Below are 25,101 nucleotides of genomic sequence, written 5' to 3' on the forward strand. Positions count from 1 at the left end.
CTATAGATGGTAGCAGAGGCGGTGGCCGGTTGAGATGATGATGCAGCGGCAGGCGGGGGGGTCGCCGCCACCTGGGCATATGCCCTGGGGGCCGGGGGAGGGACACCTACAGAGCTGGTGGAGGGAATAGCGGAGAGGGACGCCGCGGCCGGTGGCGGGGCCGCGGCAGTGGGGGCAGCCCCTGCCATGGAGGGCCTGGCCTTTTTGGCGGGGCCTTTACCTTTCTTTGTGCCCTGGCCCTTCCTGCCGGCTGGGGGGGCTCCCCCAGAGTCGGAGGGGGTGAGGGACGTAGCAGCAGCGGAGGTCACCTCGTTACCCGCCGCCGCTCCAGCAGGGGCGGTAGCAGGTGGCACGGCAGCGGCGGTTGAGGTAGAGGCTAGGGGGGACGATGGTGGGGCGGGTGGAGGAGGGGCAGCAGGGTCTGTCCGAGGGGTCCCACTCGCCTCGTCCCCTGCCATAATGAGGACGGGGGGAGAACAAACACCGGAGGGGGCAGAGAAAGGGGAAGCAGGTCGACCACTCCACCCCGCTAGGCTGCAGGCAGGGGAGGAGGGCGCCAAAAAAGGAGGTTGGCTGGATGGGGGTACTATTAAGGGCTAGGGGTCAGTCACCGACTCGGGGAGGGTTTCCGGCTCCTCTAGTTGCACCAAGGAAGGGGGGATATAACAGCAGTGTGGGGTGCAGTGAGACAGGTTCAAACTAAAACGGGGAGGGGCACAAGCGCATAGGAGGGGACATGGGCGCATGAGGGGAGGGGCTAATCAGGGCAAGGGGACCGCAGGGGGAAGGGAACAAACAGGCGGAGAATGGGGCAGAGGAACCACGGGGCTAGCTTCAGAGGCTGGGGCGGGTCAAACAAACAAAGGCTGCAGAGGGAAAGGGCGGGGCAGGCAAACAAACTGGAGCTAGCAAGGGGCTGGGGCAAGGGGGAGGGGCAAAAGGCAGCAAGGGGCAAATGGGTAGGCAGCAGGGGCAAAGCTGGGGGCTTGCTGCAGGGGGGAGGGGGACAGTCCAAAAGGGGGGGGGCACGTGCACCCACGTGCGCTTGCAACAAAAAGAAAGTCCTTGTAAGCTGGCTGCTGTATCAGGCCCAATGGTGGCAACAGGGCGTGGCAAGCCTAGGTGAGCAGCTGAGTCCCAGAAGCAGGAGCTCGAGGTAGATGGTGAGTAGCCGGTGGGGGTGGTGGAGGGGGCAACGATGATGGTGGTGGGGGGGGTCGGGGGGGGGACACAGACAGACCAGGGGGCAGGCTCCACGCCACACCCCCTGTTTCCCACAAACACAGTCTAGACCCCCACCACAAGAGCACAGTTCAAAAGTTACTCAGTCTGGGAGGGCCCCCTCCACGGTGGCCTGTAGAATTCCTACACGCTACCCTACTGGCAGATGGTCCTCTTCTCCTCGGGGCTCCAGCAGCTCCCAGCAGCAAACACAGCAGCTTTAGGCGGCAGTCTGGTGGCCAGCAGGAAGGACCCCTCTCAGGTGGTGGTCAATGGTGGTGGTGTCCACAGCAGCAGGAGCAATGGCTGGGGTCCCTCCCTCCCCTCCACTGGGGAATGGGCCAGCAGGCCCCCCCCTCAGGGGGCTCTAACTGGAACAGCAGCAACCAAGGGTGTGGGGGGGTCTAGCAGCCAGCCAGCAAGTAGGTAGCAGAGATGGGGGTGGGGGGTCTGGCTCAGCCAGGGGAGTAGCTGGAGCAGCAGCAACAGACAGCAGTTGTAGGAAGAGCCCAGGGCCTAGTAGCAGGAGGAGCAGCCCCCTACCTACCTCCCTCCAGGCCAGAGGGCAGCAGGAGAATGATCAATGGGAGAGATCTATTAGTCCCAGATGAAGAAGATCCCTTTTCCCTGGGTACGGTAACAGGGAAGGTTCCAGCAGAAGTCTGGTCAAAGGCAAACACACCGGCCACTGGCTGAACAGTTTTCTGTTCCCTGAGTGACCAGAACAGGGGCTGCACTAGAGTAATCAGGAACCTGCTAGAACCAGTTGTGGATTAAAAACACAGAAAACTTCAAAGCAGTATACATATGCAGCTGGGTCTAAACCAAAAGAAACACTGTCTTATCTCCATCCACATAATTAAAGAGGAAGTTTGTGTATAATGTCACTATAGCCTTCATTAAATGCTCATGAATAAATAAGAAAAGACAAAAATTGGAATACAATATTCATTTTGAAAACAAATTTGTCCCCGTAATATGATTGGTGATAAAATCCTCAGAACAGACTGACAGCCATATCAGTCCCAGCTTCAGTCCCTGATATCAATTATTGCCACTGGAACTATTCAATGGAAATAGAAGATAGTTTCCTTAGAAATCCTCATTTAATATGTGTCCTACCTGCTTATCATCTGTTCTTAAGCCTGCTTGTGTAAAAGGTCTCTCATCTCCCTCCCCATCAGCAGTCCTTGGTCTCTTTAGCTCTTCCTCATATCTTAGCGAGCACACATTTTCAATTTCTCCATCATAAGTCTCATCATAGCAGAATATGGCCTCTAGAATATCATCATCAGTCGTGAACAATATCGTATCCCCAAAGTGCTCTGGAGCTGAAAAGCACAACAAGACATTAGGAATTAAAACACAATGTGAAAGCACTGCAAACAACAGGCTTCACTACACTACAATATGGAACTATGTTTTAACATGCGTTGAGTAATATGTTTAACTAATATGATTGTAAATTGTAACAGAGACAAGGGACAATTTATTCCTTATCTATGCTACAGTTTAGTCATGTTACAGTAGAACCTCAGAGTTACGGACACCTCGGGAATGGAGGTTGTTCGTAACTATGAAATGTTCTGTAACTCTGAACAAGACATTATGGACTTCAGCCACGGGGGGGGGGGGGGGGGGGGGGGTTGGGGCTGCAGCCGCAGGGTGGTGGTGGTCAGGGCTTCTGACCTTTGGGGTGCCAGGGCTCCGGGCAGGGGCCTCAGGGCTTCTGCCCCATGGGAGCAACAGGGCTCAGGGCTTTTGATGTGGGGGGGAGTGCTGGGGCTTGGGGCAGAAACCCCACGCTTCTGCTTCCAGTTTCAACCCCGTCGCAGGCATCGGGGCTTGGGGCTCCCCACTATTCTGCTCCCGGTTTCAGCCAGGGAGGCCCACTGGGGCTCGGGGCTTTAGCTACTGGGAGAGTGCTGGGGCTGAAACTGTAGCTAAAGTCCTGAGCCCTGGTGCACCCATGGCCATGGGGCTGAAGCCCCAAGCTCTCCCCCGCCTGGAGCCCTGATCCCCCACTTGCGGCTGCAGCCCCAACCCCCCATGGCTGAAGCCCTGAGCTCCAGGGCTAAAGCCCCAAGGCAGTACAGTATTTGTGTGGGGGTTTTTTTTGTTTTTGTTTTTTTGTTTTTTTTGTTTGTCTCCGCTGCTGCCTGATTGATTAATTCCAGTTCCACATGGTGTCCGGTTCACCGGTAAGTCTGTAACTCTGGTGTTCGTATCTTTGAGATTCTATTGTAGTTAACAGGTTAAAACACAATTTTTTATTGTAGTGTAGGTGAGTCTAGAGAATCCAGAGGATTTTTAAACATATCTAAAATATAAATCTGTAAAAAAAAATCTCATACACATAAAAACAAGGACAATACAAATAAAGCCCAAGATTGTAAGCTGTCTGGGGCAGAGACAATGTTCTGTTTTTTTTGTCTGTTCCCTGTCCTGGCTGAGGACTCTAGGAGCTATAAATATAAAAAAATCTCTTTACAGAGGATACATCTACATTTGAGTTGGGAAGTTTGATTCCCAGCTCATGCAGATGTACCCATGCTAACTCTAGCTAGCATGCTAAAAACAGCAGTTTAGCCAGGTGTCGTTTTCACAAAGAAAATGAGGGATCATACTATACCTCCAGACAATGTTCCTGAAGCCTTTGCAATTTCTCCTTTAAAGATGCATTGCTCATCTAATAGCATTGTAATATCTTTCACACCTCGGAAGGAGTGTATTCGGGATTTATTATAATTCCAAATCCTGATCATAGCTACTTGACAGGGATTCACAAAGTCAATATAGATACGGTGAGGCTTCCCAGGAGTAAAGGGTGCTAACCAAAGGTGCATGTCATCCTGTGTCCGATTTACCCCATCAGTTAGATTGGTTATTACTCTTGGATCTTTGCCATAGGCTGGTAAAATATTTATATCAGGTGGCTCAGCTTTTATCTTTGAAATCTGAACAGGCTCTCCTTTGGAACTAAAAACTTCAATTCCATTAAGACCAACATAGTGTCTGTCTCCCCATGTGGATTTAATGTCTATTATTAAGTGCTGTCCATATGGCAAAACAGGGATTTTAAAATCATTTCCATCATCTGTCTCCATGTAATTTTCTTCTTGTCTTTTTGGTAGCACTTGTATTCCTTCTTTCCTCATAAGCTGATGTTCTCCATGCCGGCTGATTTTCTGCTGATGGAGAAACTCATCAAAGATATCCCCTTGAAAATCCATGTTGGAGATTCGCCCACGGTGAGAATAATTGAACTTTAGAAGGGAGTTCCATGACTCCTGCAGAGTGTGTTCTTGTTCACTATGCCACCCAGCTCTGAAGTTTTTTAGGCCATTGACACAAAGGGCTTCATCTGAAAATAAAATCCAAGATAAGTCTTTATATATGTAGACATGACGAGAAACTAATTCCCACAATGTAGACTATCGAATGTAGACCATTGTGTTGGTTATGTTGGGTGCTCTTGCTGTAGCATTCTGTTCTAATGCTGCTATTACCAGGGCCGGCTCCAGGCACCAGCTTGGCAAGCTGGTGCATGTGGCGGCCACTCCGGAGAGGGGCGGCAGGTCCAGCTATTCGGCGGCAATTCGGTGGATGATCCCTCACTCCCGCTCGGAGCGAAGGACCTTACACCGAATTGCCGCCGCAGATCGCGATCGCGGCTTTTTTTTTTTTTTTTTTTTTGGCTGCTTGGGGTGGCCAAAACCCTGTAGCTGGCCCTGGCTATTACATTGCTTCTCTCATCACACAAGGTTAAAATCTCTGACTCCCTTTCCCAGCTTAGTGTTAAACAAAATAATTATGTCAATAAAGGTTAATGTTGAGACACAAACCAGCAAAAAAAAAAAAAAGGAAGGAATCCAAGTTTTAAGGCTGCCTGAGTATCATCAGCTGAGCACTGTTATGGAAATACAAGTCAATTACAGGATCATCGTGCAAATTTTAAGTACGGGCTTGGTCCAAAGGCTTCTGAAATCATGGGAGGCTTTCAATGGGCTTTGGATTGTAGTATACAAGAGACTGTAGTGAGACAGATGTGCAACTATACTGGTGCAGCTTTGTATAAAGGTACAGATTAGGGCTGTCAATTAATCGCAGTTAACTCACGCGATTAACTCAAAAATATTAATCGCGATTAAAAAATTAATTGAGATTAATCACACTATTAAACAATAGAATACCAATTGCAATTTATTAAATATTTTGGACGCTTTTCTACATTTTCAAATATATTGATTTCAATTACAACACAGAATACAAAGTGTACAGTGCTCACTTTATATTATTTTTATTACAAATATTTGCTCTGTAAAAATGATAAAGTGTTTTTCAGTTCACCTCATACAAGTATCATAATTCAATATCTTTATCATAAAAATGAAACTTACACATGTAGATTTTTTTTGTTACATAACTGCACTCAAAAAAACAAAACAGTGTAAAACTTTAGATCCTACAAGTCCACTCAGTCCTACTTCTTGTTCAGCCAACTGCTAAGACAAACAAGTTTGTTTACATTGACAGGACATAATGCTGCCTGCTTCTTATTTACAATGTCACCTGAAAGTGAGAACAGGCATTTACATGGCACTTTTGTAGCCAGCATTGCAAGGAATTAATGTGCCAGATAATCTAAACATTTGTATGCCCCTTCATGCTTCGGCCACCATTCCAGAGGACATGCTTCCATGCTGATGATGCTCGTTTAAAAAAAATGTGTTAATTAAATTTGTGACTGCACTCCTTGGGGGAGAATTGTATGTCTCCTGCTCTGTTTTACCTGCATTCTGCCATATATTTCATGTTATACCAGTCTGGATGATGACCCAGCAAATGTTCGTTTTAAGTAGGGTTACCATACGTCCGGATTTTCCCGGACATGTCCGGCTTTTTGGGACTCAAATCCCCGTCCGGGAGGAAATCCCAAAAAGCCGGACATGTCCGGGAAAATAGGGAGGGAGGGGCCAGCGGGGCCCAGGACCCGAGCTGGGCGGGAGACCCTGGGGCCAGAGCCTCTTGGCCTGGGCCGGCCGGCCGCTGGAGGGAGCCGCTCGGCCAGGGGGGCCGGACTGGGCCGCGCCACACCAGCTTACCTGCTGCCTCCCTGTTTCAGGCTTCCCGCGAACATTTGATTCGCGGGAAGCAGGGGAGGGGGAGGAGCAGGGGGCGGAGCGTTCAGGGGAAGGGGCAGAGTTGGGGCGGGGGCGGGGCCGGGGCCCTGTGGAGTGTCCTCCTCCTTTTTTAAAACTAAAATATGGTAACCCTATTTTAAGAACAGCAGATTTGACAAAACGCAAAGAGGGTACCAATGTGAGATTTGTAAAGATAGCTACAGCACTCGACCCAAGATTTAAGAATCTGAAGTACATTCCAAAATCTGAGAGGGACGAGGTGTGGAGCATGCTTTCAGAAGTCTTAAAAGAGCAACACTCCAATGCGGAAACTACAGAACCCGAACCACCAAAAAAGAAAATAAACTTTTTGCTTGTGGCATCTGACTCAGATGATGAAAATGAATATGCATCGCTCCACACTGCTTTGGATCGTTATCGAGCAGAACCCATCATCAGCATGGACACATGACCTCTGGAAGGGTGGCTGAAGCATGAAGGGACATATGAATCTTTAGAGCATCTGGCACGTAAATATCTTACGATGCCAGCTACAACTGTGCCATGCAAACACCTGCTGTCACTTTCAGGTAATATTGTAAACAGAAGTGGGCAGTATTATCTCCTGCAAATGTAAACAAACTTGTTTGTCTGAGTGATTGGCTGAACAAGAAGTAGGACTGAGTGGACATGCAGGCTCTAAAATGTTACATTGTTTTATTTTTGAGTGCAGTTTTTTTGTACATAATTTTACATGTCTAAGTTCAACTTTCATGATAAAGAGATTGCAGTACATTATTTGTATTAGGTGAATTGAAAAATACTATTGTTTTTTACTGTGCAAATATTTGTAATAAAAAATAATATAAAGTGAGCACTGTACACTTTGTATTCTGTGTGGTAATTGAAATCAATGTATTTGAAAATGTAGAAAACATCCAAAAATTTTAAATAAATGGTATTCTATTATTCTTTAACAGTGCCATTAATCATGCATTTAATCGCGATTGATTTTTTTAATCACACGATTATTTGCAATTAATTTTTTTAATCGCTTGACAGCCCTAGTACAGATGCATAAAAGGAAGCTGCTCGTTGAAGTATTCATAAAGAAAGAATGAAATGCTAATTGTTAACCCGCACCCTCCTACCCACAGTGCTCTAGAATTTCACACAGAGATGTTGAGCATTACCTTTTATTATTTTGCTTTTATATTCACTTTTTATTGCCAGGAGTGGTCTGCATGTGCATCATATACTGAACAATGTGGATCAAAGAACGGATGTTGGATCCCATGCTTCTTTCCAGCAACCTTTTTGGTTGCGGTTTGTACAGATTTTAATTATTTCAAAACAAATTTATATTTCTTTTCAGGAAAAAGATGTACATAAAGAATCAAGGGATTTAAATAAAAGCACCATGGTAAATGCAGACTGATAGAAGACACAATAATTTGTTCTAATAGAAGTTCTTATAGGGTGTTATCCCATATTGCAGGGGTGGCCGAAGGTACCGACCCTCCGAGCTGCATACGACAAGCTTCAGAAGTTCGAGACCTGGGTTGCACCTGCCAGGGCTTGGGTCTTCAGCCCCTCGGGAGGCTCCTGCTGGGGCTTGGCACTTCAGCCCTGCGGGAGGCTCCTGCTGGGGCTTGGCACTTCAGCCCCCGTCCTGCTGAAGCCCCAAGCCACCACAGGTGAGCCCCGCAGGCCTAAAGTCCTGAGACCCTCCTCCCCACTGGGCAGAAGCCCCAAGACACCCTCCCTCCCCGCTGCAAGGCAGAGGTCCTGAGTGCCTCCCCCAAGTGTGGTAGGTGGAGATTGGGGGGGGGAGGCTATGCGAGCCTCACTTTAACGGTAAAAGAGCTACATGTGGCTTGCGAGCCACACCTCTGCCATATTGCTTGACCAATCAGAACTTCCATTGACTCTTTGACAGGCTGCTGAATCTGGGCATTGGAGTTATATTTTTGTGTCAGATAGCTAAACTTTCATGCACTTGCTATATGAATAAATTGTACTTGTGTTTTTGAGCAATCAGCTCACCAGTGGAGGTTGAGCTAATGATCCTGCCCAGATAATCCACTGACTGGGCCTCACACTGGTTATAATCATTTATACATGTTTCAGTGAAAGGTAATGAGAACTAATGGAGATCTAAGCAGGACAAGAAAAATACATTCTTAAGAGGTTGGGGCTCAAACCCATTAGATTTGTTAGGGGTGTTTGTAGAAAAATGAGTTACCCTGTCACACTACATTGGCCTGATGTGGTTAAAAATATTCTTCTGGGGGGGATGGAGGAGTTTGACACAAACAACAAGCCACAGACTCACTCACACAGCCAGGGGAGTGGAACATAACCTTTATGCTAGGGATCTATCACTGGGGGTCAAGGTGTGGGAACCAATGACTTTACACTATGTAGTATTTTGAGATAACAGTGTAATACTTTGTAAACCCATTTCTAGAACAGGCAGCAATATTAATCACGCACTTGCTTATACAGCAATTTAACTTTTATTTGCTATATTCTCCTTTCTATCTAATAATTTTTTAATTAAAAAACTGAAAATGCTAAAAAGGAAAACAAACTGAAAACTTGGGTTTAATCACTGCTGGGCATTCTAATTGTAATGAAGGAACTGACTTCTGAACATAAGGATGGCTGAAGCCTTTCGTCATAAAGATAAGTGCACAATGGGGGGCCACCTCAAAAAGTGCTGACAAGATGCTAACTCAAAGGTTGGAACATGGAGAAAGTCTGAGACGGGGTGAGTGTATCCTCGGAGTTGGTTACAGACTCCTGGGGGGAGCTTTATTCTGCATGTGAATGTAAGTTTAGGCCTATAGCCAGTACAGTGATAGAGCACACACAATCTGATGCGAGGGAATACAATTCTCAGGCAAGGGATAAGGGAGGTTGTGTGTTCTAGTGGAGCAGGAATTGGACCAGGAGTCGGAAGACCTGAGTTCTATTTCCAGGACTGCCACCGATTTCTTGTGTGACCTGGGGAACTCACTTCCCCTCTGTTTCCCCTCCCACCCTTTGTCTGTCTTGTCTACTTAGATTGTAAGCTCTGCAGGACAGGTGCTGTCTCTCACTATGTATTTCTGCAGTGACTAGTACAATGGGATTCTAATGATGGCTGGGTCTCTAGGAACTACTGTAATATAAATAATATTAAAGGAAAAGAAGGTTTCCTATTGTTTCCCTCCCCTTTCCTTTGTGCGTCTCATTTCTATGCACACTGTAAGTCGCTCTGGTCAGAGACCAGCTTTCTGACATACCTGTAAAGCACCAGACAAATATAGCACTATACAATTAATAATAAATTAAGCTCCCAGCCAAAAACCCCATTAAGCTGGAGTCAAGATTGTAAATATTAATAATTTCAGAGAAAAAATAATAACGTTTGATTTTTTTTTTTAAAAAGGAACTTGAAATCCTTGAAATTCAAAGTTAAGGTTACCTCGAAAAGCCCCACAGAATAATGGATGACAAAGTTACTTATTAGTCACTATGCATGTTCTCTAATTGATCAGCAACGTAACAACGAAACAACGTTAACTGGGACGACTTTAAGTGAGGAGTTACTGTACTCACATAACCCCAGGAGTCTAGGAGCTGGGGCTTTAAGAAAAAACACCAAATATAATGAAACTCTTGACAAAATCACAAACGTTGGCAAGACTGCTGGGCACATGCTTCCTTATGGCCCTGAATATTGGTTGCAAGGTTACGTAGAGAGCCACAACAATGACTCCATCCCACCTCCTGTCCACTTAATCAGAATCCATAACTGAGACCGTGAAGAAGTGGGGATCAAGGTTGGAGAGTGTGCAGTTATACTGACAATCTACTCAGAGAGAGACAGTTATTGTTCTTTCTCCTTTGATGATCATCAGTGTAACCCTTCTGCCAGGGGTAGCTGGCAGCAATAAGGTCCAGGTTCAACATCCAGAGGTTTCTTTTAACAATACAGAACAGAACTGGCTCAAGCCCCCACCCAGTAGTCTGGGAAAACTTACCACCACCCCATGGCACCTCTAAGAGGCAATACTTCCCCACTCGCTAAGTCTGTGTATAACAAAAGAACTTTTATTTAAAGGGTAAGGAAACCGAGCATTAGTTTGGGAAAACACCACAACCACATTCAACAGCATGTGTCCATAGGCAACCCTAACCCAACAGTGCTTTGGGCAGTGTCCTTTGTCCCAGCTTCCCACCTTGTGGTGGGAAAGTCAGACCAACAAATGTCTCTTGAACACATCACTCCTCTCTCCCGCCACTGCAACCCACTCACAGGTGGCTGTCCTTGGTTATCAAAGACCCAGAGTTCAGAGGTGTGTTCACAGGGTTCACCTCCCACACGCTGAAGATAGGGGGAGCATCGAGCAATGTCTCTGTGGTCACTGTGCTCCTCTGCAACTGGCTCTTTGCCACTACTTCTGCCTCTGCTGCTTTTCCCTGCTACCGCTGGTCGCATGCTGCTGCTGTTGGATGCTCACTGCCACTTCTGTGATGCCATGTTCTGAGGTTCCACTGCTTAACCCAGGTCTGCAGTGATTTCAGCTCTTAGTGATTTCTCTGGGTAACAGGGAAGCTCATTGCCAGTACAGCCTCTGCATTGTCTTTCATTTCACCACTGTACCTCCACCAGGTCTAAGACATAGACCTGCTTATCTGTGATTCAGCCCTGGTAATCACTGAACAGAAATGATGTCTCTCAGCAGAGTCGAATTAGCTGTCTTTAAACACTGGAGAAGGGAAGGTCAAATGGTGTCTAGGACTCTTTAGGTAGGGTCCACACCACCAGGTAGAAGCACCTACCCCCTCTCTCCACTGGGATTTGACATTCCTACCCCCTGCTTAAGTGAGTGAGTTTCAGTTCAGGGTGACCCCCTCAATCAGGGCATGCTAAGTAGTTCTGCTGCCCTTTACTCATACAATAAGGATAACATTTCATTACCACTGCACTCCATACTGACGGGATTTGTAACCCAACACCAGTCAAAAGTGATCATTTTGGCAAAGTAGCTCCAGTGTACTCCATCATGCTGTGCACCTAGGCAGAGTAGGCGAGTCTGTGCAAGCATGGTCTCCCGCCCCAGTCCCCCCAGTGCGTCACTAGATGTCAGGGGAGAGCTCGTTCAGACCCTGCTTACATCCTTCCCTCAGCCAAGCATTTGTTGTTCCAGCAAATCGCACTCCATATTATACCAAGTCCACTAGCTCTCCTCAAAGGGTCTGATGGCTGCCAAAAGCCTGTGAGCTAAGTGTATTGTTCTTCACTAACCACCCCAGGTGCATCGTAAGTTAAACTTAAAACCCCGTCATGCCTATGGAGAGTGGGCATTGGAGGCGTACGGGGTACTTCTTCTTGGGCTAGGGAAGGTGAGGGTTCCCTTGAGGGTCCCTCAGCTACTGACATAAGCCCCTGCAACTCTTGTTTTAATACTGGAGGGTCCATGGCACCAAGGACACTTTCCATCTGTATGTCCCCACTGTCCAACAAACTAGGTGTGTCATCACAAGCCTGTCTTTCTTAAAGGAGGTCTGGGAATGATGATGGGGCAGAGTCATCATCCCAGCCTGGTCTCATTGGTGGCTTGGGTATGTCAGCAACAGGCCCAAATGCTTCCACCATGGGGTTTAGGATCAAAGAAGTGGCGCTCTCACTAGGTTCTGCTGATTGTGGCCAGAATCTGGTCTTCACCATAGGATACACCATGGTAGTGTCCGCCTCTTCAGAGTCCCTCTCAGATGCACTAAGTAAGGGTGAGTTAGCCCCAGGGGGACCACTGCATTGTTGGGTAGTGGCTTTGGTCCAGCACCTTTTTGCCACCCAGTCCCAAGAGCGCCTACTAATTCCCCCACAGGTAGTAAGAGGTTTCTATGTACTGTCTTTATATGCCCAGGCTCCATTTCAGGTTTAATCTTGTAGACCGCAGATCCCTGAGTGTTTCCACCACCAGGTGGAAGGTAATGCCTTCCATCTCTCAGCTATCTTGTGTTTGCCAGCAACATCTCAATTTCACAACAGACTCTGGCCCCTGGCCGGAGCTCTTCTGAACTCACCCTATCATACCGGTGCTTGTTACTGTCTGAGTTCTTGAAGGCTGCAGCCATAGCTAAGCAATAAGCATCCCACAACTTTTCTCTTAATCAGGAGTCATATTGCTGATGCATCTCATAGCTATCTCCATCCTCTGAAGTACAAGTCTATGGGTAATCTTGGTTCTCACTCAAACGTCAGGAGATATAGAGTGACTCCTGTAGCATCATTATATGTGGCATTGTAGGCATGCACCAAAAATGGAACATGCTGGCTCCAGGTTGCCTTCTGTTCTGGATGTAAAATCCCTAGCATATTCGACTGAGTTCAATTAAACCACTCTGGGTTAGGGTCACCTTGTGGGGTGATAATGCAGTTTGTCCCAGACTTTTTAATTCCCACCATCCTCAGCAACTTCTTCAAAAGGTAACTCCGTCCCTGGTCAGAGTGTTTCTGTGCTGGGAATTCATACACTGAAAATTATTTCTCCCACAACTCTTGAGCAACAGTGGTGGCCTTTTGGTTGCATGTAGGACATGCCTGCACATACCATGTAAAGCAGTCAGTCACTACTAAAATGTTCCAATATTTTTTCTGTCCACTCATAAAGACAATACATCAATATACACCAGGCTCCAAAGGTTTGCTGCTAGAGATATTCTCCAGATATGCAGCTCTAATGGGCAGAGTTTTCCTTTGAACACACTGAGTGCATGTCTCACATTTCCTGCAAACATCCTCAGCCATTCAGGGCCAATAGAATCTACTATGAATAAGTTCCAGGGTTCTGTCCATTCCCAAATGTCCAAAGTCGTCATGCAGGGAAGACTCTTTTCATATTACTAGCTGTATTTGTTGATTATGTAAATTATCTGCTGTGATTTGGTGCAGCACTCCCTGAATCCGTTTTAGTTTGCTCCATTCTCTCATTAGTAACATACACTCAGGGGTAGAAGGGATCACTGCAGCTGGGTTTTGCCCCTCTCTTTTAGCAAGAGTGTGTCATGAATATCGGTATCTTGCAACTGTGTTTTTTGCAGCATTGAGCATGGGCAATGGAGACTGGTCCAATACAATATAGTTCACTGAGGCAGATGGCACACTTCCAGGGGACAGACCCAGAGTTTCTGCTACACAACCATAAAGATTCTCCTGGGACTCTGATTCTTGACAACTCATACTGCAAATAGCTCTCACTCCATCTGTAGGGATCACAGCAATTTCCAGTGCCTGTGGATGCTGGGACAATGCATCTGCATCTACATTGTTTCTCCCTGATGGGTCCCGAATGCTGAACTCATAGCTAGGTAAGGTGGCTATCCATCTCTGCCCTGTGGCATCCAGCTTGGCACTTGTTAATATGTGAGTCAGTAGATTGTTGTCTGTCCACACTTGAAACTGAGCCCCATACAAGTAATCTTGAAACTTCTCAGTGTCAGCCCATTTAAAGGCCAAAACCTCCAAAATGAGGTAGTGAGTCTTGCTATCAGACAGTCCTAGGCTGGCAAAGGCCAGAGGTTTACATTTGCCTTTAGCTTTCTGGTACAGGACTGCTCTCCCAGTTGGTATTCATATGTAGGATAAAAGCCTCACTTGGGTCAGCAAAGACGAGGACTGGGACATGTGTTAGCCATTGAATGATTTCTCGAAAAGCCTTTTCATGTATCTCGTCCCATCAGGGTCCAAAGAGGTTTGAAGGGCCAATAGTTCTCTGCTCAGGAGACTTCAGGGACTTCCCCCTTACCCTTGTTCTGAGATTTGCTCTTACCGGACTGGCATCCCCTGGTGAGATCATTCAGAGGCTTTATGATGGTAGTATAATTCTTCACAAACCTGTGACAGTAGCTGCTAAATCTGAGAAAGGTCTTGAGCTCTCTGTAATTACTTGGGCGGGGCCACGTAGTGAGTGCTTCCATTTTATCTGGATTGGTTCTCACACCCTCTTAGGGCACAACATGACCCACATCCTTGAATGATGTTCTGCAGAACTGGCATTTATCAATTGAAAGCTTCAGTCCATAGACTTCCAACTGGTCTAGCACTTTAAGAAGTCTTTCTTCATGTTCCTCCAAGGTTCTTCCAAATACAGTCAGGTCATCCAAATAAACTAAGACTTGCAGTAAGTTCATGTCTCCCACAACTTCCTCCATAAGACATAGAAATGTGGCAGGCACTCCAGAAATTCCTTGGGGCATGTGTTCAAACTGATAAAAACCTAAAGGACAGATGAAGGCTGTCTTCTCCTTATGCTCTTCTCCCAGAGGGATCTGGTGGTATCCACTTCGAAAATCCAACACACTAGGCTTTTATGTCGAATTTAGCGCCGTTACATCGAATTAACCCTGCACCCGTCCACACCACGAAGCTATTTAGTTCGACATAGAGCTCTCTTAAATTCGACTTCTGTACTCCTCCCAAACGAGAGGAGTAGCGCTAAATTCGAAATGGCAATATCGAATTAGGCTAGGTGTGGATGGAAATCGACGGTAATAGCTCCGGGAGCTATCCCACAGTGCACCACTCTGTTGACGCTCTGGACAGCAGTCCGAGCTCGGATGCTCTGATCGGCCACACAGGAAAAGCCCCGGGAAAATTTGAATTCCTTTTCCTGTCTGGGCAGTTTGAATCTCATTCCCTGTTTGGACAGCGTGGCGAGCTCAGCAGCACTGGCAACGATGCAGAGCTCTCCAGCAGAGATGGCCGTGCAATCTAATAGAAGGAGGGCCCCAGCATGGACTGATCGGGAAGTCTTGGATCTCATCGCTGTGTGGGGCGATGAGTCCGTGCTTTCAGAGCTGCGCTCCAAAAGACGGAATGCAAAGATCTACGAGAAGATCTCTAAAGCCATGGCAGAGAGAGGATACAGCCGGGATGCAACGCAGTGCCGCGTGAAAATCAAGGAGCTGAGACAAGGCTACCAAAAAACCAAAGAGGCAAACGGACGCTCCGGATCCCATCCCCACACATCCCGTTTCTACGAGGCACTGCATTCCATCCTAGGTGCAGCCGCCACCACTACCCCACCACTGACCGTGGACTCTGAGGATGGGATATTGTCCGCGGCAGGTTCCTCGTCGGACATGTTAGCGGACGGGGAAGATGAAGAAGGAGATGAGGAGGACGAGGCAGTCGACAACGCTGGCACTGCTGATTTCCCCGACAGCCAGGAGCTCTTCATCACCCTTACCGAGATCCCCTACCAACCGTCCCCATCCCTTACCCCGGAGACAGAATCAGGGGAAGGATCAAGCAGTAAGTGCTTTAAATATCTAAACATTTATTTTTACAAGAACTGAAATATTTATAATATTAACAATGGCTTTTTCCGAAAGTGCTTAAACATGTAAACAATTATGTGCAAAAAAACTGGAAATATTTACAATGGTAACAAAGGGTTTTTCATGATTTCTCTGCCTTAGGCTCTTCACAATTTAGTCCCAAGTATTTAAAAATTTTTTTACAATGTCCGGAAAGTCATGATTCTCCTGCCCAAGACGCTCCACTCTTTAGTCCCAGTGCACCTACGCGAAAATCCGGACAATATGGCCGGGGATAGAGGCAAAATCCTCATAGGAGAACTCCTCGTAGGTCTCATGGAGGTACATTTCCAGCCTGTTCATCAGGTTCCTGGGTAGGGCGATCTTATTGGGCCCTCCGTGGTAGGACACGTTTCCGCGCCACGACACCATCAGGTACTCAGGTATCATTGCCCTGCAGAGCATGGCGGCAAACGGCCCTGGTTTCTGAAGGCTTTCTCGAAGCATCCTTTCCCTCTGTGACTCCGAGATCCTCAGCAGGGTGATGTCGCTCATGACGCCCTGCTTTGAATTAGGGAGGGGAATGTTAGTATTGGGACTGCTTTACAGCCACGAGGTGGAGGGAGAGGGGCAGCATACAGGGATCTTTCCCTGGGACAGCCGCGAGGTGGTGGGACAGGGGCAGAGCTCATGCTTCCCTGTTTGCTGCCAGCAGAGAGTGGCATTGCTTTCAATGCGAAAGGAGCCCAGTGCTACTATTAAAGTTTTAAGCTGTCACAAGTCTACGGCTTACCATGTTTTCCTGCTCCAAAAGTTGAGGTGTCCTGCCCCACTTCTCGGATCGCAAGTGCAAGACCCCAGGCACTGAAGGCGAGGGCCGAAAATTCGACCTTGTCCTGAGTGCGCATGTGAAAGGTCCAGTGCATGGTGTTGGTCACAGAGAAAGACTATGTTCTTTGTTAACAACTTCATTTATCTGTCTCAGGAATTCACTCCCTTTTTCCCATTCCCACAGACACATCTGCGACTGTCTCCCAATCCAGCCTGGCATCACACTCCCAGAGGCTAGCGCAGATTAGGAGGAGGAAGAAGAAGACGCGTGAGGACATGTTCTATGAACTAATGGACTGCTCACGAGCCCAAGCAGCCCAGCAGACACAGTGGAGGGAGAACTTGTCAGAAATGCACCGAGCAGTCATGGAACGGGAGGAGAGGTGGCGTCAGGAAGACCAGCAGGCTACTCAAACCCTGCTTGGACTAATGAGGGAGCAAACGGACACGCTCCGGCGCCTTGTGGATGTTCTGCAAGACCGGAGGCAGGAGGACAGAGCCCCGCTGCAGTCTATCTCTAACCACCCTCCCCCGCCACAAAGTCCCACACCCCCCTCACCCAACGTCCAAAGAAGGAGGGGCGGCAAGGGCCGTTAAAACTTTCAGTCAACCCCTGCAGACTGCTGTAGCACTAGAAGGCTCTCGTTCCCCAAAGTTTGAAAAGTCCTTTCCTACCCATCTCACACAAGCCCCCGTCCAAGTTTCCCCCCCCCCTTTTCATGTGCGGTTCATAATAAAATATTTGTTTCTGTTAAGTACTGTTTCCAAGATTTTCTTTTAGAGGAGATTCTGTCTGAAGGGGGGGAAGGGGTTTGGTAATTGGACAGGACAGTCACCTTTAGCAGGCTACAGAGGCGGGGGCAGGTCCAGCATCAGGACACATACACAGTGCAGTCACCAGTTACCCTGGTCAGTCTGGGAGGTGGTTTTCATGTTCTGGGGGGCGAGGGGGTTCATCTGTGACTTTGTGGCGGGGGAGGGCACTTAGAGATCTTATGCCGCGGTCCTTATCCTGGATCACAGAGCCACGCAGCAGGGGGTCTGTAACCCTCCGCCCCCTGCCAGAAAGTCACTTGGCCGACACATACACGCAGTCCCGGCCAGGACTGCTGGCAGGCTCCGTTGAAACAACCAATCCACCACTGCGGAGCCTGTCATTCCCGGAGTTTAGAAGCATCATTTGCATCAGAACACTAAACACGCCCCCCGCCACAGTCTGCGTCCCCTGTTTAAAATATTCCCGCGAAAACAGTAATAAAGACAACGTTGTTCATTAACAAAACGGAACAGATTTTATTTGTTGGGAAGGTGGTGAAGGGGGTATGTAACTTGGAAGGATAGTCAACAGTAACTGGGTAAAGAAACGGGGGCAGGTTCAGCATCTGTGTCCACAAACTAAGCAGTCACTGGATACCCTGCTCTGTCAGGAACCTAGCTTTCAAAGCCTCCCTGATGCACAGCGCGTCCCGCTGGGATCTTCTAATCGCCCGGCTGTCTGGCTGGGCGTAATCAGCAGCCAGGCTATTTGCCTCAACCTCCCACCCCGCCATAAAGGTCTCCCCCTTGCTCTCACACAGATTGTGGAGCACACAGCAAGCAGCTATCACAATGGGGATATTGGTTTCGCTGAGATCACAGCGAGTGAGTAAGCTTCTCCATCTCCCCTTGAGACGGCCAAAGGCACACTCCACCACCATTCTGCACTTGCTCAAACGGTAGTTGAAAAGTTCTTTTTCTGAGTCCAGGGCGCCAGTATAGGGCTTCATGAGCCAGGGCATTAGCGGATATGCAGGGTCCCCGAGGATCACTGTAGGCATCTCCACATCCCCAAGACTTATTTTGTGCTCTGGGAAGTAAAGACCTTCCTGCAGCCGTCTAAACAGACCAGAGTTCCTGAACACGCGAGCGTCATGAACCTTGCCCGGCCATCCGACGTTGATGTTTGTAAAACGTCCCCTATGGTCCACCAGTGCTTGCAGCACCATTGAAAAGTAGCCCTTTCTGTTAATGTACTGGCTGGCCTGGTGGTCCGGTCCCAGTATAGGGATGTGAGTCCCATCTATAGCCCCACCGCAGTTTGGGAATCCCATCGCGGCAAAGCCATCTATGATGAGCTCCACGTTTCCCAGGGTCACTACCTTTGACAGCAGTACCTTCACGATTGCCTTGGCTACTTGCATGACAACAACCCCCACGGTAGACTTGCCCACACCAAAGTGGTTCGCGACTGACCGGTAGCTGTCTGGCGTTGCAAGCTTCCAGAGGGTTATGGCCACTCGCTTCTGGACAGTCAGGGCTGCTCGCATCCGGGTGTCCTTGCGCTTCAGGGCAGGGGACAGCAACTCACAGAGTTCGAGGAAAGTCCCCTTCCGCATGCGAAAGTTTCGCAGCCACTGGGATTCATCCCAGACCTGCAGCACTATGCGGTCCCACCAGTCCGTGCTTGTTTCCCGTGCCCAGAATCGCCGTTCCACAATATCCACAAGACCCATTGCCACCGAGATGTCCTGGGCGCAGGATCTCGTGGTTTCTGACAGCTCTGAGCTACTCTCCGACTTCAGGCCCTCACGGTGGTGCCGTAGCCTCCTCTCCTGATTTCTCTGCATCTGCCTCTGGTAAAGGTGGATGAGAAGCTGCGAGGCGTTGAGAACGGCCACAACTGCAGCGATGGTCGCAGCGGGATCCATGCTCGCACTGCTGTGGCGTCCGCGCTGTCACTAATCAGAAAAGTGCGCGAACTGATTTCCCGCCGGCGCTTTCAGGGAGGGAGGGAGGGAGGGAGGGAGTGACGGACGGATGACGACAGGTACCCAAAAGCACCCTCGACACATTTTTTTACCCAGAAGGCATTTGGGGCTAGACCCAGAATTCCAATGGGCAGCGGGGACTGCGGGAACTGTGGGATAGCTGCCCACAGTGCACCGCTTCCAATGTCGACGCTTGCCCCGTTAGTGTGGACTCACAAAGTCTCACAAAGTCGAATTACTGTCCTCAGTGTGGACACACACGTTCGACTTTGTAATATCTATTCCACATATTCGATTTAAGTCAAATCGAACTACTCTTGTAGTGTAGACATACCCCAAGAACCATTGGCTCCCCTGCAAACAATCCAAGGCATCTTGTACTCGAGATATGTTGTACTGGTCAACTACACTGTGCCTATTTAGGGTACCGTAGTCGATACACATCCGGATTTTCCCATTCTTCTTACAGACCACTGCAATGTGGGAGGCATATGGGCTGCAGGATTCTGCAATGATGCCATGTGCAATCAGCTCCTGAAGATAATGCTGCACGTTCTCCATCTCTGAGAGACCAATCTTCCTAGATCGCTCCCTGAAGGGTTGGGAGTTTTGTAGTCTGATGTTATGTTCCATTCCTTTTGCACAACACACTTGTATAGTGAGAATACCTTGGATCTTTCATAAAGTTTCTTCCTCAAGTGATCCTTCCACTCCTCAGACAATAGTGAATCCCCAAAGTCAAACTTTGCATGGTCTATTGATGGAGCCCTGGCTTCACACAGGGGTTTCATGATAATTTCAGGCCCAAAGAGGTCTGCTACCTTCTGCCCTTGTTTCACAACAACATCATGGCTGGTTTCATTAGCAATCAGTAGAATCACGTTTTCCTAGGCTTCAGCAGATAGGATTATGCCTCCACTGGGGACCAGCACTCTTTCAGGGAGCCCTCCTTCAGCTGGCTGCTCTACCATTGCTAATGCCCCTTTACTGCCTTTTAGGCAGGTACGCATGACAAGTACTTCTCTCTCAGTAACTGAAGGCACCACTAAGGGGGTTGTGCCCATGTACCTCAGTGCTCTCGTTGGTAGCTCAGTCATCTTTTTACTGTCCTTGATTTTTCTATAGGCTGTAGCACAAAGTGCATGAATCATCAGGGTGTGTAGGTATTGATTCCATGATCGTTGTCTGCAGTAATCGGCGAGTACCTTGAAGAGACTGCATTTGGTCCCATCACCACAGAGACATCAGAGACTTTTTCAGGGTCGGGGCATATTAATGTAGCGGTGTCCACCTCTTCTCTTACCACAGCAACCTCCTCTGGAAATTCCAGGTGCACTATGACATACCTTTGGTAGGGCTATTCATCCATGCTGAGGTCACACAGGCAAAGTCCTATCAGTGGCTGTATAGGCAGGTACCTAAGCATCTGTTGGTTAGAAGGACTGAAATATAATATGCAGTGTAGTTGTAGCCGTGCCAGTCCCAGAATAGTAGAGAGACAAGGTGGGTGAGGTAATATCTTTTATTAGTGAGAGAGACAAGCTTTTGAGCCACACAGAGCTCTTCTTCAGGTCTTGGAGTATATGGCATAAGTGTATTTTTTGTTAATTTTTCTCTGATATAATTTGCTGATTTGTTTAAAATGATACTGTTGGCAAGACAAGTAATGTGTGGTGTTGGAAGGTGTAAGTAAGAGGTACAAACATATAACGATAAGCAAAAACTCCCTTTTTCTGGACTTAGGGTATGTCTACACTACAGGATTAATCCGAATTTATATAATTCGAATTTAGGAAACCGATTTTATAAATTCGAATGTATTCGGCCACACTAGGCACCATTAATTCGGTGGTGTGCGTCCAAGCTACCGTAGTAGCATCGATTTCCAGAGCATTGCATTGTGGGTAGCCAATAACATTGAATTGCCAATAACTTCGAATTGCGGCCACACTAACCTTAATTCGGATTAACAATACCGATTTTGACGCTACTCCTCTCGTCGAGGAGGAGTACAGAAATCGAATTAAAGGGCTCTTTAATTCGAATTAAATGGCTTCGTTGTGTGGACGGGTCAAGCGTTAATTCAAATTAAAGCAGCTAAATCCGAATTAAAGTCGTAGTGTAGACCAGGCCTTAGAAACAGAGTGACCCAGGGCAACATGACCTAGAATTTTCAAATCAGCATGAAAAATGAGGACATTAGGTGACTAAAGCTTGTGCATACATAATGTACAGGATACCTAAAATCCAAAGGTCTGATGTGTTAAATGTTAATTGAAGAAAGATTAAGTAATCAGTAATGTAGAAATGGATAAAAGACCCAAGTGAACATGGGTCAAAACTGGAAAAACACCAGACCAGAAACTGAAGAATGGGACTGAAGGACCAGACCAAGGGATCAGAGAAGGTGATAAATATCATGGAAGGTGGAAGTCTTCTTAGTGTCCAGAATGTAGTAACTTGGGCCCATTTACCAATTCTGTCTTGACTGTTATTATTTTTCAGGCATAAATGTATGTCCACACATGTGATGGGGTGCACACCCCACAAAAAGGCTGGAAGGGTAAAGTGGCTCAGCAGGCCAATTAACTGCCCAGGCTGCACCTGAAGAAGGAGACAGGGAGCAGTCCACAAATTGGAAGGGGGCTCAGCTGGGCAGGAACAGGAACGGCCTGTATAAAGCCCAGGAGCTGTGAGCAGCAAGAGGCTGCAAGGAAGTAGTCTACACTCACTGCCTAGGAGGAGGGAACCTGGGCTGGTGAACCAAGAAAGAGGAGGAAGCCAGACAGGTAGGAAGAAGCCCAGGGAACCAGCAGCAAGGGGTAGGACCGTACAGACTCTGGCTGCTTGTCATAGGTCCTTGGGCTGGAACCAGTGTAGAAGGTGGACCTGGGTTCCCCTACCAGCCACTGGGAAGTGGCACAGAGTGCAGGAGATGCCAGCCGGACAGCTGGTCCGGAAGGACTTTGACTACCTCGGAAGGGGAGGACCTTAGTAACCTGGCCAGAGGGCCAAGCCACGAACAGGAAACTGCAGCTCCAGGAGTGAAAGGGGCAGCAGGGTGAAACAGACGACTAGCAGAGACACCACCAGAGGAGAGCAGCGGCTGGCAAGAGCTAATCCCCAGAGCCACCAGGAGGAGGCAGCTCCTACGGTGAGTCAACCCTGTGACAACATACTGTAAGTGATGGTATCTATACAATTTCAGAGAGAATTAAAGGTGACAATTGATTAAGCCTAAATTGGGTGGACTTGTGACTCGGTTTCCCAACTTTTACCCCCAACAGCAATGATAGATTACTTTTTATGTTATTAAATGTTATAACATAAAACACCCAGGATATGGAATGTGGTCAACTTAATATTACTGAAGGAACCACAATTATCACATTTCCTGCCTTTTTGGTGCTTAATTTCTCAACAATGCTGCATTAACATTTTTCCCCCTATTTAATTTATGCATCACCAAAACAAAGATTTAAGGCTATGGTAAAATACAATATAATCCAATGATATAAGCTTTACATGATCATATTGTGAACTGGTCCAATCTTTTGTTCTCAGTGTAGGGACGTCATTTATTTTGTATGGTCACAGCCCCTTGGTTAAACTATATATTCTGTCTGCTTCATTACAAGTGGGTCTCAATTTCTTAAAATAATACAAAATCTGATTAAAGGATTTATATAGGATAAAATACATCCCAGAATTAAATGAATGGAATTTAGGCATATAAAACAAATAAAGGTTTAGGTCTACCAAATATAGAGCTGTATTATATAGCTCAGGGATTAGCCTGAATTGGATTCTCTCCTGCAAACATGTGCCAGCCACCTTTACCACCTCACAGAAAATGTAGTTGTGTCCAGACAAATAAATGTGGTCAAAGAAATGAGAAAAATTGAAAACGGTGTTCCTCACCCCTTTTCTGTTGTTGACGATGTATGAAGGACTGAAGCTGCAGTGGCATCCATAGGCGCGGGAAGTGGGGGTGCTGCAGCCTGCCTCCAGCTGTGGCCCCAGCCTCACCCCCCTTACCTCTGTCTGTGTACTCCCCTCCCGGAACCACGGCCCCACTCCCGGCACCCACTCTAGGGGGGCACGGACAGGAGTAAGGAGGGGGCGAGGTAAAAAGTTTGGGACCACTGCTTTACAGTTTCGTTAATTGTTCTGACTATAAAAAGTGTTCCAGCGCCACTGTTGGCATATTTTGACTCCTGAATTGTCTAGAATTTGGTTACCTGTTTACTTATGCATTTGTGCCTGCCAGGACATTTCTTTGCATCCTAGTTTACTTCTTAAATAAAGAGTGATGGGAAATGGGCAGATTCTGAAGGTAGTCTTGCAAGTATCTGTCCTTTGGCTTCTTGGTTGTTTCCATGGATTAGTAGAATGCAAGAGAACAGTGGCCACAGATGAGAAAAGAATTGCCCTCTTTCTCCTGCTGGGCTTGCTCTAAGGTCAGAGTCAGAGACCTCTCCCTCCTTATTGGAGTTGTCTGCAGAGGGTTGTCCTTAAACATCATACAAGACCGGTGGATGCTGAAGTACCTTTCTTCAGTTAGGAGGGTTGTCTCTTCTCCCAGTTTATCTGCAGCCTCAGTGATTACAATAGATTGCAAGCTGACTCCAAGGAATACTTATAACTCACAGTCTGAGTGGACAAGACCCAAATTAGCCAGCCATCCAGATAAGAAAAGACATTACTGACCATTTTAAATATTAGGCCCGATCTACATGCAGATTTTGTACCAGTATAGCCATTTCGATTAGAGGTGTGATTTTTATTTTTTTACCAAAATAGTTATACCTGTACAACCCTCATTGTGGATGCAATTATACCAGTATAAAAGTGTTTATACTGGTATAGTTTATCCCTCTTTCCATATGGGAATAAGCTCTACCAGTGTAAGCAATTTTATAGTGGTATAACTACATACACAGTAGGGAGCTTGTACCACTTTATAACAGTATAATTAAAGTGGTACAACTTGTGTGTGTAGCCAAGGCCCTAAGTAAGTAACTACCACAGCTGGTTGCTTTATAAACATCCTTGGTGTGGGAACTTGCAATGGGATGGTTTGATTACTGTAGTAGCCATTCTTTAAACTGATAGTCCCACCTTAGTTTTGCACAGAAAGGGAAGGGAAGATGGAGCTCAGATTAGCACTTGGATTTTGAAAGTCCTGATACACTTATTAAGCTTTCTAAGATCCACAATTGATCTAAAGCTTTCCTTTTTATTTGCTATGAAGAAGCATTCTCATTCCTTATCCTGAGGTAAAAGCATTCTCCCCAGGGTTGACTCAGAACTTCTTCTATAGCCCACTTCCTCAGAAGGGAATCCACTTCCTCCCTGAGCAGCTTCTCACAAGAAATGAAGGTTACCTACATATAACCGAGATTCTTCAAGCTGGACTCTGCATATTCACACTCCTGGGATATGCACCGACCAGCAGCCATGAATGGTGTTGTCCAGTCGAAAAGGGGACCTTACAGTGTCCGGTCAGCTCTACTGATCGGACACCCAAAGTCTGGTTACTGCAGGCAGGGGAGGCAGGGAGGCATCGAGTCATCACCTGTGCCAGCCCCTACTTAGCCAGGGCCACCTCCTACCTGCGTTGGGCATCTGCAGTTCCCAGCCCTGGCTCTGCAGGCAAATCCCTCTCGACCCATGCAGGCAGGAGGGGATGGGGAAGAGCAGCGAGTGATGGGGGGGAGGGGGAAAGAGGAGTGAATGAGGGGTGGGGCCTTGGGGCAGGGGCGGGGCCTCGGGGGAAGAGGCAAGGCGGGAATGAGGCCTGGGGGAAGGGGCGGGGCAGGGCCTCAAGGGGAAGGGATTGGGCAAGGGAGGTTCCAGCACTC

At 47.5% G+C, this 25,101-nt stretch overlaps 1 protein-coding gene across 1 annotated transcript in view; it reads right to left on the bottom strand.

Annotated features, from left to right (window-relative positions):
• KATNIP (katanin interacting protein) overlaps positions 1–25,101 on the bottom strand; it is a 201,618-nt gene that overhangs the window by 55,567 nt on the left and 120,950 nt on the right. The window contains exons 15-16 of the mRNA XM_065412567.1: positions 3,854–4,585; positions 2,344–2,552 (exon numbers count right to left, since the gene is read on the bottom strand). Of these exons, the coding sequence (XP_065268639.1) occupies positions 2,344–2,552; positions 3,854–4,585 (941 nt within the window). The remainder of the gene's footprint in view (positions 1–2,343; positions 2,553–3,853; positions 4,586–25,101) is intronic.

This window comes from Emys orbicularis, chromosome 10 (assembly GCF_028017835.1).
Source record: "Emys orbicularis isolate rEmyOrb1 chromosome 10, rEmyOrb1.hap1, whole genome shotgun sequence".
Taxonomy (NCBI): domain Eukaryota; kingdom Metazoa; phylum Chordata; order Testudines; family Emydidae; genus Emys; species Emys orbicularis.